Consider the following 15,552-nt stretch of genomic DNA (forward strand, 5'->3'; position numbering starts at 1 on the left):
CGGCAGCCTTCTCGCTGCCCAGCGGATGCGCCACCCGCCTCCTCCAGCCGCTCGCTCAGCTCCTCCAGCTCCCGGGCTGCCTCTGCCCGCTGCTTTTCCACTCGGGCCCGGGCTGCCCTTTCGGCCTCCAGCTCCTCCTCTAGCTCCTCAGCCCGTGCCTGGGAGAGGGTGAAGAGGGTGTCAGCTCGGTGGACTTCTGACCTGGCCTGGCCCTCCCAGGCCCTCTGCTCACCTGCAGCTCCTTGATCTTCTTCTGCAGCTGGGCACCCAGGAGCTGCTCGTCTTCCACTCGCAGGTTCAGCTGACTCAGCTCTGAGTCCTTCCTGGGAGCACAGAGTTAGTATGAACCACCCAGGCCTGACTGCCACCCACCTGCCTGGGGTCCCCCAGCGCCCCCTCCTGAGGCCCTAGGTAACCACTCCCCGTGTTCCTGCTGCTCCAGGCCTGCTGTCTTCAGCCCTGGTCCCGGGAAGGCAGTACACTGTCTCTGCCCTAGGGACCCCCATCTCTCGGTGCCTCTGCCCCCCACACACACACTGAACTTCCTCAGAAACGGGACTGGCGCCATCCAGAAGGGAAGGAGGATCTAGTCAGGCTTGGGAGGCGCTGCCAGCCCCACACCTACTTCTTGAGCATTTCCTCCAGCTGCTGCTTGTCTTGGGCAGTGTCTGTCACAGCCTCCTGCGTCAGCTTCAAGTCGCCCTCGAGCTTGCGCTTGGCCCGCTCTGTGTCCATGCGCATCTTCTTCTCCTGCTCCAGAGAGCACTCCAGCTGTGGAGAGCAGGGGCTCAGCTCCGCCTGGACGGCACCTGACCGCCACTCCCACAACTCCCAGCGTGCCCTGACGTACATCCTCCACCTGCTGCTCCAGCCGCAGCTTGGCTTTGGCCAGCGCACTCACGCGGTCCTCCTCGGCCTGCAGGTCGCCCAGGACCTGCTGGTGGGCCTCCTGCAGTGCCTTCTTCTCCTTGGTCAGTCGGGCCAGTGACTCATCCAGTGTGGCCATCTCCTCCGTCAGGTTCTTCACCTGTTCCAAGGCCAGCGTCATCGTGGGGAAGCCCCTCCCCGCACTCTGGTTTGAACAGCCACAACCTGCCAGGTGGTGGCAACCACCCCTTCCAGCTGTGATCACCTCCCTGTAAGCCCCCATGCTTCCCAAAGATGAGCCCTCCTCAGGCTGTGTGGAGGGATTAATGGGCCAGGGCTCAGCCCTGCACGCCTGTGAGAACCCAAGGAAGCGGCTTACCAGCCCCACTTTCCCCTCCTGTATAATGGAGTCAACACTCCCAGGGCTGTGAACCACAACCGTGGTGAGTGCTCAAAGACAGGAAGCATCTAGGGGATACAGAGCTAGGAATATGCACTCCTACCTTCCAGCGGCTCACAGTCCGGGACAGATAACTGCTAGAATTTGCTGAGCTCCTACAGTGTGCGAGGCCCCGTACTGCAAGCTTAGCACAGGCCAATTACACATCGGGCCCTCAGCCACCCTAGTGAGATTAGTGCTGCTGGCCCCACTTGACAGATGAGGAAATCAAGTCCCACAAGAGGCAGTGACTTGCCTCAGGCTACACAGCAGGGGCCCGGCAGAGTGGAGGGATGCGTGCAGCTGCCTAGCCCCGGCTGGGCCCCTGGGCTTGAGCCCTTTCCCAGAGCTGGCCCACACCTTGTTCTCAGTGGCCTGCTTCTCCTTCTCAGCCTTGGCCAGCGTCAACTCCAGGTCATCAATGTCTTTCTTGAGCTCCGTGCACTCATCTTCCAGCTTACGCCGGCGTGCAGCCAGGTCAGCATTCACTTCCTCTTCATCCTCCAGCCTCTCGTTCAGCTCCTTCACCTTCGCCTCGAGCTGCACCTTAGACTTGATCAGCAGGTGGCAGCGCTCCTCAGCATCTGCCAGGTTTTCTTGCTCCTGCAGGGGACATGGGGTGGGGCTGAACTGAGAGTCCACTGAGGGACAGGAGGCCAGGCCTGGAGAAGAAGTACTTCTTTGCCCATGCAGAGGTTTAATGCTCACCCTCCGCTGGGCTCTGGGGACCAGTGCCTTGATCTCCATTAGTCCCTGGAGGGCTCAGGGAGAGGGATGCACAGCGACCACCAAGAGGATAATGATTAGATGGGCTGGAGCAAGCCAGAGGGAAACCTGAGGAAGAGGCCTGTTCCCATGCACTGGGCTGAGGCCCTCTGAGGGGCGGGGCCCACCCCTCTAGCTGTGACCCTGTTACCTGCCACCTGGGCTCCCATAGCCCTTACCCAGAGAAGGAAGCAAGAGTCTGTTTCAGGGGAAGCCAGGAGGGGACACCTGGGGAGCTTGGGCTCCTCTGCAAGTTCACGGGATACCAAGGGTAAGAGCATCAGGGAACATGGACAGCTAAGGCCCAAGGAGGCCAGGCACAGACACGGGCTCCCAGGCCTCATCCCATGGCCTCTCCAGGGTAGAAAGGAAGGCCCATGTAAGGCCTAAGCCGCCAGAGCACTCCCAGGCCACCCTGGCATTTCCTCAGAGCAGCCTGGCTTCTCGAAGTGTTGGGGACACCAAGTCACCAAGGGGAGCCCTTTACTCTTTCCTACTCACTGCCTGTAGCTGTAGGGCCAGGTCATTCTTCTCCTGGGTGACGCTGACTTGAGTCTCCTCCAGCTCCTGGCACTTGGCCTCAGCAGCTGCCAGTGCCCCTCGCAGTCCTCGAAGTTCTGCCCTCAGGGCTGCCAACTCCTCCTCAGCTTGTGCTGAGCGCAGCAGTGGCTTCATCTTGAAGAAAAGCTTCATCCACGACCAGTTCTTGACAGCATTGAAGGCACGGATGTTCCACTGGATGGTGAACAAGGCATCCCTAGGGAGAGGGAGCCCCGGTGAAGCCAGCCCCATGTTTCCCTTCAGAGGGAGGCCAGAGGGTCCCTGGTCACCTACTCTGGCATCCCATTAAGCTTCTGCCCCTGGTATCTCCCTTGTATTCCCAAGAGCCCTCTGGAGGAGGCCCCAATTCCTGTGTTAGGGGTGAGGTTGAAGGAGCAGCCTAGGCCCCACACATCTGCCACCGTGGGGCAGGGCTTTTGAGGCCCAAATGTCCAGGAAGCCTCCAGAAGTGAAGACAGAGAAGGGGTGGGGGTCACCAGGCCACCAGGCCCAGGGCCCAGACTGCTGGGCTCACTTCCCAGCCCTAGGTTGGGATACTTCCAACACCTACCACTTAGGACTACCTCACATTTTAACCAAGAAAATGCAAATGAAGTATCTGGCCCAGGGCCTGGAAACCACTGGATGCCACTGTTACCTCCAGGATGGCCAGAACTGGAGCTGCCGATGCTCTCACCCAAACTGTGAGATGTGAAATTGGAGCGTTGGGGCTGGGGGGTGCAGAACGGAACCTCGCCCCCACCATCCATAGGGTATAACTGACAGGAGGTAGGGAACCTGGTGGCTCTGTAAGCCAAGGGACAGTGGTCACACCTCCACTCTGTCTACGCATCCCTTCTCACACCCACCTGCCTCCCAGCATGCGCTGGTACTCAAGGCGCATGAGGCGGCCCCGGCTCCGCGCCTGCAGCAGTGTCAGCACCTTGGCCAGACGCTGGTCACGGAGCTCCTCCAGGACGCCTAGAAGCCCAGCCTTGAAGAACACCTGGGGGCCGGGGGGTAGACAGCCAGATGTGACTCTGCCCGGTGTGACCGTCCTCCCCCAGGGTGAGCCTGAACTCCAGAGGCCCCGACCTTGGTGTGACCAAACTGGTACTGCGTGTGGTCCATGTCTAGTGACCCCAGCAGCTTCTCTGTGGCCTTTCTGCTGTCCATGAAAGTGTCATCCGGGATGGCACTGGGGTTCAGGATGCGGTACCTAGGACAGCAGGGAAGGGCTGCTGAGGAGAGGACAGGCCACAGGCCACTGAGAAAGGGGAAGCCAAGGACAGAACAGGCTACTGGAGTAACAGGGAAGTCATTCCTGGTCTCCTAGAGGCGGGCACAGACTATGCAAGAGTACACACTGAACAAGGTAGCTCGGAAAGGTCATCTTGAGGACTGGGAGCTATCTGCTCAAACCCCCTGGGGTGTATTTAAGTGCACTCTGTAAGTTTTTATTTTTAATCATTTATTTATTGAGACAGGGTCTCGATATTAGCTCAGGCTGGCCTTGAACTCATTGTGTAGCTCAGCCTGGCCTCGAACTCATGGCAATCCTTCTGCCTCAGCCTCCCAAGTGCTGGGATTATAGGTGTGCACTACCATGCCCGGCCATTCCATAAATTTTTTAAGAGAATGCAGTTTTCACAAATGTTCTACTTTGATCATTTTTTTAAAGGTGGAAAATATAAAGGTAATGTGCTATCTATTATATCAGAAACAAGAAACATTTGGGAGAGAATTCTACTAAAAAATAGCAAGGGTTCCTAACATATCCACCCCTTAAAAAGATATGTGCACATGTGCATGAGGCCATGTAGCTCAGGGACAATGTGACACACTGTGAAGGAAAAACCCAAACACAAAAAGTCGCCCCCTCACTGGGAGGGCTTGCTCTTTGTTATGCTTTGCTTTTTGAGACAGGGTCTCGCTAAGCTATATAACTCAGGCTGGCTCTGAACTCACTATGTAGCCCAGGATGGCCTCAAACTCACAGGGATCCTCCTGCCTCAGCCTCCCGAGTGCTGGGATTATAGGGTTGCACCACCACGCCCAGCTTGGGAGGGTTTGTTAAAGTAGATGGTTCACTAGACTATGGAATGTTTCTTCTGATTTTTTTTTGGGAGGGGGTACTAGGGATCAAACTCAGGACCTTGCGCTTGTGAGGCAGGTGACGGCACCACAGAGCTAAATCCCCAGCCCTGGAATGTTTAATAGCCATAAAAAATGGATAATGATGGGGCCAGGGATTTAGCTCAGTGGTGCCACCACCTGCTTCCCAAGCACAAGAACCAGAGTTAGATCCCCCGTACCAAAAAAAAGGATGATGATGCAGATGTAAGCCTATGGATAAAGAACAATCTCTGAGACGGATACGAACCCACACACTGTGTGGATACAGGCAGGTGCACACTCGCCTCCACAGACAGTGCCCCAATGTGGCGATGCCTCCCCTGCTACCTTTTCTGGTATGGGCCCCTCTGTGCAGACATTTATGAGGGACAGCGTGGATGACCACGTTATCCCTGGAAAGGGAAGGAACAGTGAACACTTTTAACCTGACAAAATCAAATCTATCAAGGGAAGGAGAAGGAGGCATATGGTGTTGACAGAGAGCTCACTACGTGTCGGGCATTACATGAAGTCCAGTCCGTGTGACTTCTCAGTCAACTCCCAAATCTCCATCTGCCTGCTCCCCTGAGCTCCAGAAAAACAATCCAATCTCCCCTTTGACTTCTCTTCTAGGATACCTGCTGGAGACCTTTCCAAGATGATATACTCAAGGCAGAGCTCAAACCACTACTTTTTTCCTCCCCCAAATCAAAATACCCTGCTTGTATTAGGATACCTGCTGGAGACCTTTCCAAGATGATATACTCAAGGCAGAGCTCAAACCACTACTTTTTCCTCCCCCAAATCAAAACACCCTGCTTGTATCTCAGTAAATCTATAGCCAACTCCCCCATTGCTCAGGTCCAAAACCTGGGAGTCCCCAGTCTTTCCTCTTTCTTTCTAATGCTACACTGAAGTCATCTGCAAGGCCTGCTGGCCCTGTCTCCTACATTTACCCCAAGTCTGCTGGCTTCTCTCCCCAGGCTCTCCCAGGTCTGAGCCACCATTTTCCTCTTTCTTTCTAATGCTACACTGAAGTCATCTGCAAGGCCTGCTGGCCCTGTCTCCTACGTTTACCCCAAGTCTGCTGGCTTCTCTCCCCAGTCTCTCACAGGGATGCCTACCCAGCCCCTCGTGGTCCCCTGCCTCCTCCTCAGGGGCTTGAACCTGTTTTCCCCTTAGGCCCTAACATAGGCCTTTGGTCCCTCAGCCTGTGGTGTCCATCTGGAGCTGAGGGCAGGGACAGGGGCTGAAGGTAGAACTGAAGGACAGGCTAAGTGAGGAACCACACACCGCTGCCTGAAGTCGGCATAGAGCAGCCTGTTGGGGAATCCTTGGCGGCAGATCCGGATCCCTTCTAGGACCCCATTGCAGCGTAGCTGGTGTAGCACCAAGAAAGCATCCATGACCCCTGGACGAGGTAGGAGTGAAAGGAAAATGTTAGAGGTCTAAGGACACAGCTGCAGGCCTCAGAGAAAGGAAACAGTCCACAGCCAGGGCTTACTGTGAGTCTGTACAGACCCTGGGAGGTGAAGGAGAGAACTGTTTTCCGATCTCTTCCCAGTTACCCTTCCTCCAGCACCCCTCCCACAGCCCGGGGGACACTACCTGGGGTCTTGTTCTCATTCGGAACAATGCAACGGACGAAGTGGGGCTGCGTGGCTCGCAGGTTGGTCATAAGCTTGTTGAGGTTCTCCTGGGAGTGAGGAGAGCAGGGAGAAGGCACAGAAGGGGCAAAGAACCAGAATTGGATGCCGCAGTGGGTCAGGCCCGGGAGGACTGGGCAGAGGGGCCTGAATACACTGCACCTGTGTCTTTTCACTACCGCTCCTTGTGACAGTCAGCCCTCTTCCCTCACCAACCTCCAGTCTCCACCCGCAACAGACCCACCTCCCTCAAAGAGACCCCACGGCTCCTCCCTTTCCCCCCATCCCTGCCTAGGCAGCAGCGGACGGGAAGCAGCACAGACTTGCTGTGATGTTCACGTGGAGAGGAATTAAACATCACTGCAAGTCTTAACAGCCGCCCGCCCAAGGCACAGGGGACACGGCAGGGAGGTGGATGGGGCTGGAGGCCGGTGAGGGCCACACGGGGCCTCGTCTGAGACTCACCTTGTGCAGCTGCGACACCGTCTGGAATGATGCTGCCTTCTTACGCTTCTCTTTCACTCCAGACTTGGGGGGCTCAGCTAGAAGAGACATGCGCTGAGTCACTGTCACTGCAGGGAAGGCCACTGTGGAGGCCCCTGTGGAGATGGCACGTTCACTCCTGGGTACTCACAGGAATAGGAGCCTGAATAATTCTCGTAGAGAGTGGCCAAGAGCTTGTTCTGTGACTTTTGGAAGATGGGGACCACTGTCTCGTTTAGAGGATCCTTGTTTTTCTCCAGCCAGCCCACGATGCTATAAGGAACCTAGCAGAGATGAGGCAGGGGCTGAGGCAAGGTGGGGGAACCCGAGGGAGGAGGGAGGACAGTGGCCGAGGACTGGGTTCCAAGAGAAACCTACCACGCCTGCATAGTGGACCACCTCGAAGTGCGCCTCGTACTTGCGCTTTTTATCGGGCCGAGGCTGCTGGAAATTGGGTGATTTCCCCGCGTGGTTGTCATAGAGCTTGGCCCGGAAGCTTGCATCTGAGGCCTTGGGGAACATGCACTCCTCCTCCAAGATGGACAGAATCCCTAGTGGCTGGGGACAGAGAACAAGCTTGAAGGGAGAGACCATCCTAGCTGAGCCGAATCTTTGTCTCCCAAATCACCTCCCTCTGGGAGCCATTCCAGATCCTCAAACCCAGCCATCTCCTCAGAGGGTGGGAGACCAGACCAACTCCCAAGAGCCCCACCTTCAAAGAAAGAAAAGTCTGTGGCTTGGCTTCCAGCTCCTTTCTGCATGAGTCACAGCACAGCACACTGAATTATCTTCTTTGCTTATAAAACATGTGCAAACCCAAACTCACATCTCTGTACCCACTCTCATTTTTTGTTTGTTTATTTGTTTTGTACCAGGAGTTGAACTGAAGGCCTTGTACTTGCCAGGCAGGCGCTGCACCACTGAGCTACATTCTCAGCCCCCAGTTTTGTTTTTGAGGGAATCTTGGCCCCAGGCTAACCTCAAACTTGCAGTAATCCTCCTGCCTCAGCCTCCTAGGTGCTAGGATTACAGGCCCAGCTCTGTACCCACTCTTACCTTCCCAACATCCATGGCGCAAACACACACACACACTCACACAAAGAGTGAGAAACCAAAAAGGACGCCAAGTCCACATTTTGGCTCCCGTACTTACTATGGGAAGTTTATACTTCACTAAACTTTGATTTCCTAACCTACTAAATAGGAAAAAAATTATCTTCAGAGCTAACATATTATTGTGTATGATACTGGGGATGGAAACAGGGATGCTCTACCACTGAACTACATTCTCAGTTCTATGTTTTGAGACAAGATCTTCCTAAACTGCTCAGGCTGGCTTTGAACTTGTGATCTTCCTGCCTCAGCTTCCCAAGTAACTAGAATTATAGGCTTGTGCCACCAAACCCAACAGTGCTAGCATAACAGCAAAACTGTCAACTAAAAAACAAACAAAACACTATCAACTACCTAAATGTGCAATAGTTGCACACGGTATGAGAATTATCTGCTACGTGAACTATTCTTCTCCCTTCAACAATATTCTACATTTTCCAAGAAAAAAATACGAAGTGAACTGAGTCTATGGCCATGAAGAAAATGATTGCCCACAACGAAGGAGTTGGAGGAAATTAACGCAAGGTCAAGATACAGGCTGTGGGAGGAATGAAATTTATTTTATTTATTCCCAATTTTTCCACCTTTCTTCAATTTTCTTTCCTCTGTACAATGAGGCGATAACATTAAATGTTTCAAAATCAGATAGACACAGATATCCTGCCCAAGGAAGTTGTAAGGGCCCGGTGAAGTTTTGGCTGCAATAGCACTTTTTGAACTGAAAACCACCTGCGCCCGGGAGGCTCCAGCGCCAGCTGTACTGGGTGCACACACTCCGCAGCGCTCGCTCGCGTCCCACCGCAGCGCACCCACGCACCTGCGCACATGTTCCGCCCTACACCCTGCGAGCGCAGGTCCGATCACACGCACACGATTGCCTCCGCGCGGCACACGCGCTCGCGAGCACACACTCTCCTCACGGCAGCAGCGCCCCGGGCTCACCTTCTCAATGAGGTCGATGCAGGGCTGCAGGTCGAGGCCGAAGTCAATGAAGACCCAGTCGATGCCCTCGCGCTTGTACTCCTCCTGCTCCAGCACGAACATGTGCTGGTTGAAGAACTGCTGGAGCTTCTCGTTGGTGAAGTTGATGCACAGCTGCTCGAAGCTGTTGAACTATGAGAAGGAGGGGCCGGCTCAGCAGGCTCCTTGAGATGGGACGGTGAGGCCGGTAGGAGCAGGGACGTGCACCAGCTCACCGGGCCAACCCCCCCCCAAGACTCTCCACCTTAGCAGAACAGAGCCCGGGGCTGCGGGCCACTTCTCACCGCAAAGATCTCAAAACCAGCGATGTCCAGGACTCCGATGAAGAACTGCCGGGGCAGCTTCGTGTCCAGGGTCTGGTTGATCCGAGACACCAGCCACCGGAACAGCCGGTCATAGGTGGCCTTGGCCAGGGCCCCCACTGCAAACACCACCTAGGGGAGTAGGGAGGCTGTGATGGGACCTGGCAAGGAGGGGACCCTGCCCCCCATCCCCAGGCGGGCTGGGCCTCAGGCAGCTCACCTGCTCTACACTCTGGCCCTTGGTCACATATTCATTCCCCACACGCACCCGAGGGTGCAGAAGACCTTTGAGGAGGTCCCCACTGCTGACTCCCATCAGGTAGGCAGCCTTGTCGGCACCTGGCAGGGAGACCGGTTGGGTGAGGAAGAAGGAGGGCAACGATGCACTGGCGTTGGCCTGGGGTTAAGGGAAGAAAGCTGAGTGGGGTCGAGTCAGGGCTGACACATTGTCAGCCTCAGCAAGGTAAGGCATCTGGAGTTCAGGAGGCAGAAACAGATGAGACTGAAGCCAAAGGTAAGGGACAGGAGTTAGGGTTCATACTGATCAGGGACGGGAAGTGGTGCTCAGGGCTGAGATGAAGGCCGGGCCAGACCAGGGTCAGGGCTCCTCACTCTCAGTGCCGTCGGCCTCAGCCTGCTCTTCGCGCTGCTTCTGCTTGAACTTCATGTTGCCAAAGTGCAGAAGGGCGCCCACGATCTTATAGCAAGCGCACTTCTCATCCGTGCTGAAGCCCAGGATGTCCATGGCATGCTGGAGAGTGGCGAACACAGGGGGTTCAAAGAAGTACGAGTCCCTCTAGGGTGCAGCCAGGCACCGCCCCCTGACGGTGCTCCCTGGTTCCCCCAGCCCACACAGCCATGAGCCCCCACATCACAGGTGCTCCGCTCAGCCCTTGCCCAACACGACCCGTACATCCGTGGCGATGAGCTCCTCCCCATCATCCATGTTATCCACGGTGAGGACGCCCTGGCTGCAGAAGTGGTAGTCATAGGGGTTCATAGACAGGAGCAGCATGTCTGTGGTTACAGGGCAACAACACGGGTGGGTCAGGCTATTCGCCAAGGTGCTATCCCTCTCCCATCTCAGCATGGCGGGTCCTACAGGGGCCCAGCCAGTAGGAGCCTAGGGTCTTTCTATGATCTCTCTGGAACTTGGGGTTTTTTGTTTGTTTGTTGTTTTTTGGTACTGGGGATTGAACTCGGGACCTTGCGCGTGTGAGGCAGGCGGTGGAACCATTGAACTAAATCCCCAGCCCTGGAACTTGGGTTTTTGACCCCTATCCCCATGTCCATGGCTTCTTTTTAAATTTAATTTTAATTTATTATGTAGTGTTGGGCACTGCACCCATGCCTTTGTGCATGCTAGGTAAATGCTCCACCACTGCGATCCACCCCAGGCCTTTCTACTTTTTAGTTTGATTGATTGATTGATTGATTGATACCGGGGATCAAACTCAGGTCCCTTTGCTTGCAAGGCAGGCAATGGAACCAGTGAGCTAAATCCCCGGCCCTAGTTTTATACTTTTGAGGGGATTCTTCTTTGCAGTGCTCTGGGGAATGAGCCCCACTTATATCACTTATCCCTTGACCATTCCTGACTCAGAACCCGAGCTGAGTTCTGGGCCATAGAAGACTGACTAGACAGCCCTCAAGGGGCTTGTAAAGGAGGGCACCAGATATAGACAGTCACACAGACTGAACTTCATGTTGCCAAGGTAGAGAACACCTTGTGTGCTGAGAGGTTGTCTAATTTCTGGATGGCACGAGGGACTTCCATTTCTGTGAGGAGCTGTACAACTATAAGCTATAACTATTCTGTGAGAAGCCATATCACTTTGGCAGGACAGTGGTGCTAAGAGGCCTGTTCTCTGGCCCAAGTCAGGGGCTCAGCAATAATCAGAGTCCTAGGAAGGAATAAGGGAAAGAATGGGCTGAGTCCCCAGTGAAGCAGGGACGTCATGGCCCTCAGGACACGGGAGGAAGACACATTCCAAGCTCCAGGCAGGGCCAAGTAGCAGAACCTTTGGGTTCTGACTCCTCCCCTCCATCCCTGGTCCTTACCCTGCAGCTCTGGCTTCTTCCCGGAGAGGATTTGGTAGTAGACATGGTAGCCACGCTCACCAGGCAGCTGGAAGATCACTCGAGACTTCTCCAAGAGATCTGCAGAAAAGGGGAGCCAGCCTGCCATCTCCTGCGCCTCCCCAGAGTAGACATCCCCGTGGGGAGCACAAGGTGGGGAGGAGGAGACAGCGAGGGGTGTATAGGGGTCTATGTCCACACAGGCCAGCATGTGCTGGGAGGGCGTCTCTCCATCAGCCCCTTGTCATTGCGTGGGATGTATTTTTTGTACCTATGTGCATCTCTGGCCAGATGTGGTGGTGTGTGTGTCCTCAGGTATAGGAGTGTGAATGTAGGTTTTGGTTTGGATTGGTGTTTTTGTTTGCTTGTTTGCTCGCTTTGCAGTACTGGGGATTGAACCACCCAGGGGCACTCTAACACTGAGCTATATCCCCAGGCCTTTTTATGTATTTATTATTTTATTTTGAGACAGGATCTCATGAAATTGCTCTGGCAGGACTGGAACTTGCATTCCTCCTGCCTCAGCCTCCCTCAGTGCTGGTACTACAGGCAAACACACCTGGCTGTATGCAGGTTTTGATCTGTTGGTTTGTCAGTGTGTGTGTGCTTCTCCATCAGGATCTGGTCACTTATCCCAAGGTGGTGCAGTCAGCACAGGGGCTCCTCTGTGTGTGTGACCTGTTAAGTGTGGCCCAGGTAGCTGCTGTATGGGCCACTTGGCTACATAAGGCAGAATAAGCAACCACCCTGGAGAGGTACTAGGAGCCTCCCAGCACACAACTGGAAAGAATGGAGAGCCTAAGTACGGACGAGAGGCTGAGGGAGAAGAGCAGAGGGCAGACACACTCTTTCAGGGGTCAGAGAAAAGACTGCGAATGGGGTGCGTCTAATCACAAGGAGCCTGACTGGCCAAACAAGGATCTGGGTCTTCATCTTCAGGTGACAGGATCTAGAAAAAGTCTTTAAGCAGGGACAGGCTATGGTCAAATTAAAATCAGAGAGACTGTGGCAGGGAGACCCAGCATGAAGGCTGGTGTGACATTGTGGTGAGCAGTGAGGTGGCCTGAAATGGTACTGGCTGGGACGGAGATAAAGGCCAAGAGCAGACAGCACTGAGCCTGAGTGGAGAGCCCAGTTCAGCCTCTGTCCCTCCTCCCTCCACCCTGCCCTCCACTCTCCTGGACTCACAGCTGTCAATATCCGCAGAGGCCAGCTTCCCAGAGGGACCAAAGTGAATGCGGATGAATTTGCCCTGCAAACAGAGGGGCTGCCCTCAGTCCAGCGGCTCAGCCAGTGCAGCCCAACCTGCCAGAGGCTCCCACAAGAGCTAATGATCTGCTCCACCCACAGCCACTGCCACTGTAGCCACTCACAAAGCGGGAGGAGTTGTCATTCCTCAAGGTCTTGGCGTTGCCGAAAGCCTCCATGGCGGGGTTGGCCTCAATGATTTGATCCTCGAGGGTTCCCTAGTGTCAGCCAGGGGTGAGGGGTCTGTCAGCTCCGGTGCTAACGGACTTGCAGCCAGAGAAGCCCACAGACCATCTGTTGGAAGTGAAAAGTGGGACTCCCCAGGACCCTAAAGTTGTTGTCTGCCCTGCTTACACTGGCCCCATACTTACCCCGGTCTTTGTTGCCAGAAATTGCTGGGGGAGAGGGGGAGGAAGGAAGATAAAGTTAGAGGATGTGAGTTCTCACCAGGGAAGCAGGTGGGGAGGGGTAGGCACCGCAGTTAGAAGGAGCTGAACGTTAGTCATCTGTCTCTGGCCTCCTCGGCCACACCCATGCAGTGCCACCTGCTCCAAGCCCTAAGGGCTCCTGGCCAAAATCTACTCTCCTCCAGAGCTCAGTGAGAGCACACCCTCCCCTAGGAAGGTGTTCCTGATGCTCTGAGACTAGAAAAGATCTCTTCCTGTTCTGAACCTTCCTAACCTAACCTTAACATTTCCCCCTTCCTTTTCTTCCCTACTCTGGATGCCAGAAGACTGAGAAGGGAAAGGAAGAAAGGATTGGATTCTGGAGAGGGCAGATGTGCTCACTCATTCATTTATTCACCTCCAGGAGCCCAAATTCGAAAATGCACCCTAGACACTGGTAGAGAGAGGAGGCAGGAGAGGAGTGACAGGGAGCCCTCCTCACATACTCCTATCTAATGCTTCTGTGCAAGGCCCTCTCTGGTCTGTTTGGCCAAATTTGGGGCCAAGGTCAGGCGACTGATACAGCTTTTAAATTCCCACATCCTGTGGGCGGTCTTCCTCCACCTCCATCGCCTGACCCTCTTCCCTGGGCTCCATGATCAGGGCTCCTTTCCGTGAACTCCAGCCCTTTTAGCTGGGACCTTGCCAGCTCTTGCCTCTCCTGCCATCCTGTCTGGTGCCTGGATCAACCCAATTTTCTGCAGCATCCTCAAAGGCCTTTTGGGTGCTTAGAAACAGGGTAGGAAAGGCAGAGAAGAAAGAGCACCAAAAAGTCAACAGCAAAACAAAACAACAGCCACATTCAAAAAACAAAACTAAAAGAAAAAGAAAAATCAAAACCCAAGAAAATCAAACAGGGGAAAAAGAAAGGAAAAAGAGGGTGAGAAAAAAAGAAAGGCAGAAAAATGCCCCAGAATAAAGCAAGGCTCAACAGGACCAGACCAAGAAAGGGGACTTCACAAAATTGTGAAGAATGTCCAGTATCCTCAGCTCTGGCTAGGTAATCTCTGTATAAACCTGCTCTTTCTGATTGGCAGCAGGTAACTGTGTTTTTGGTGCATGAAAATCAAGAAAACAACCACTTCATAGCAAAAAAAAGTCTTTTTGGTAAACTCTTTCAAACTATGAAGGTCACAATGCAAGAGAAAAATTACACAAAAATGTTTCAGAACAGCAATGTGGTTCCACACGTCTGTGTTACAGCAGGGCGCACCACAGCAGGCATGGCACACGCGTGCCCAGCAGGTCAGAGGTGGCCACAGTTTTTCTGGTCAAGCCTTGCTCAGGCCAGAGTCTCCCACCACAGTGGGAGGCTCAGGCAGGGCGGGGACTCTGAAGAATCAAAATTTTAAAAAGAAGAAGAAATAATAATTTAAAAAGGAGGGGAAGAAAGAAAAGAAGGAAAAAAAAACCAGCAAGAAGCAGTGGGGATCGGTGCCCAGGTGGGCAAGTCTTACGGCCTTCTTGCCTGGCCCGTCTCCCAGGGCAGCGACGATGGCAAAGTATTGAATGACCCGCTTGGTGTTAACCGTTTTACCGGCCCCCGACTCTCCGCTTGGACAACACAAACATGAGTCACCAAGGTCCATCTGGTCTACTGCCCCCGCCCTCAACACCTCACCCCTCAAACAGGATACCCTTCTCCTGTTCCCCCTACTCGGCTCCCAAATCAGTGCCCCCAACTCCAAGCCCCCAGTCAATTAGGAGTTGTTTACAAAGCAAGCCAGTGTAGACCACCCCTGTGAGGTGACATCGCGGCTCCCTCCCTGAGCATAACTGAGCTCCAGGTGCTGGGACAAGTACTTTACCTCCATCACTTCAGTTAAGCCTCAGAAAACTCTAAGGCAGGCAGGGTTATCGTTCTCTGGTTGAGGAAATAATCCTCAGAAATTCTGACCTTTCCTGCCGAGTCTAAGCACATGGATCAACTCACTGACTCCTTATCATTCTGTGTTATAGGTGGGAATGTTCTCTTTTTATTGGTGAGGGTCAGGTCAAAGAGCACACAGTAGGATGTGGAAACATGACAACTTGAATCTGAGTCTATCTGATTACAAAGCCCTTGCTCTTAACCACCAGGCTGCAAAATTTAAAAACCTCAAGAATAAAACAAAAAAGAAACCTGCCACTTTCCCATGAAGGGAAAGAAAGGATCAGAGATAAGATACAGAGATAAGGAGCCGGTGAGAAGGAGATGCTAAGGAAGATGGTGAGGAGGGGAACTCCTTCTGGTCCTGTTAGCCATATTAGAACCCCCCTAAATGATCAAGGTAGAAGATTCTGGGCCCTGGGGAAAGGTGGTATCAGAACTGGCCCTCGGGCAACCCCTTCCTACCTCCCACTCATAAACAAGGGCAGAGCAAATACTCAGACCTGATTTGGCTTCAGCTGAGACACTATCCAGGTGGTAAAAAGGCAGTTTGGAGTTGTTTGTTTTTTCAGTACTAGGGAGCAAACCCAGGGGCACTAATTACTGAGCTACATCCCCACTCCTTTTCATTTTTTATTTTAAGACAGGGCCTCATTAA

General features: G+C 53.9%; 1 protein-coding gene across 1 annotated transcript in view; it reads right to left on the minus strand.

Moving 5' to 3' along the window:
- The window catches only part of Myh7b (myosin heavy chain 7B), a 31,906-nt gene that overhangs the window by 4,899 nt on the left and 11,455 nt on the right, over positions 1 to 15,552 (minus strand). The window contains 24 exon segments of the mRNA XM_033767196.1: positions 1 to 14; positions 16 to 158; positions 233 to 323; positions 626 to 771; positions 851 to 1,027; positions 1,667 to 1,909; positions 2,573 to 2,828; positions 3,481 to 3,617; positions 3,707 to 3,830; positions 6,020 to 6,137; positions 6,335 to 6,422; positions 6,838 to 6,914; positions 7,007 to 7,139; positions 7,234 to 7,413; positions 8,911 to 9,081; positions 9,234 to 9,383; positions 9,472 to 9,590; positions 9,864 to 10,002; positions 10,165 to 10,268; positions 11,313 to 11,411; positions 12,519 to 12,582; positions 12,704 to 12,796; positions 12,950 to 12,973; positions 14,482 to 14,578. The exon segment at positions 1 to 14 is cut by the window's left edge and continues 224 nt beyond it. Coding sequence (XP_033623087.1) covers positions 1 to 14; positions 16 to 158; positions 233 to 323; positions 626 to 771; positions 851 to 1,027; positions 1,667 to 1,909; positions 2,573 to 2,828; positions 3,481 to 3,617; positions 3,707 to 3,830; positions 6,020 to 6,137; positions 6,335 to 6,422; positions 6,838 to 6,914; positions 7,007 to 7,139; positions 7,234 to 7,413; positions 8,911 to 9,081; positions 9,234 to 9,383; positions 9,472 to 9,590; positions 9,864 to 10,002; positions 10,165 to 10,268; positions 11,313 to 11,411; positions 12,519 to 12,582; positions 12,704 to 12,796; positions 12,950 to 12,973; positions 14,482 to 14,578 — 2,987 coding nt within the window.

Source organism: Fukomys damarensis, unplaced genomic scaffold (genome assembly GCF_012274545.1).
Source record: "Fukomys damarensis isolate Sample0158 unplaced genomic scaffold, DMR_v1.0_HiC HiC_scaffold_22, whole genome shotgun sequence".
Classification (NCBI taxonomy): Eukaryota; Metazoa; Chordata; class Mammalia; order Rodentia; family Bathyergidae; genus Fukomys; species Fukomys damarensis.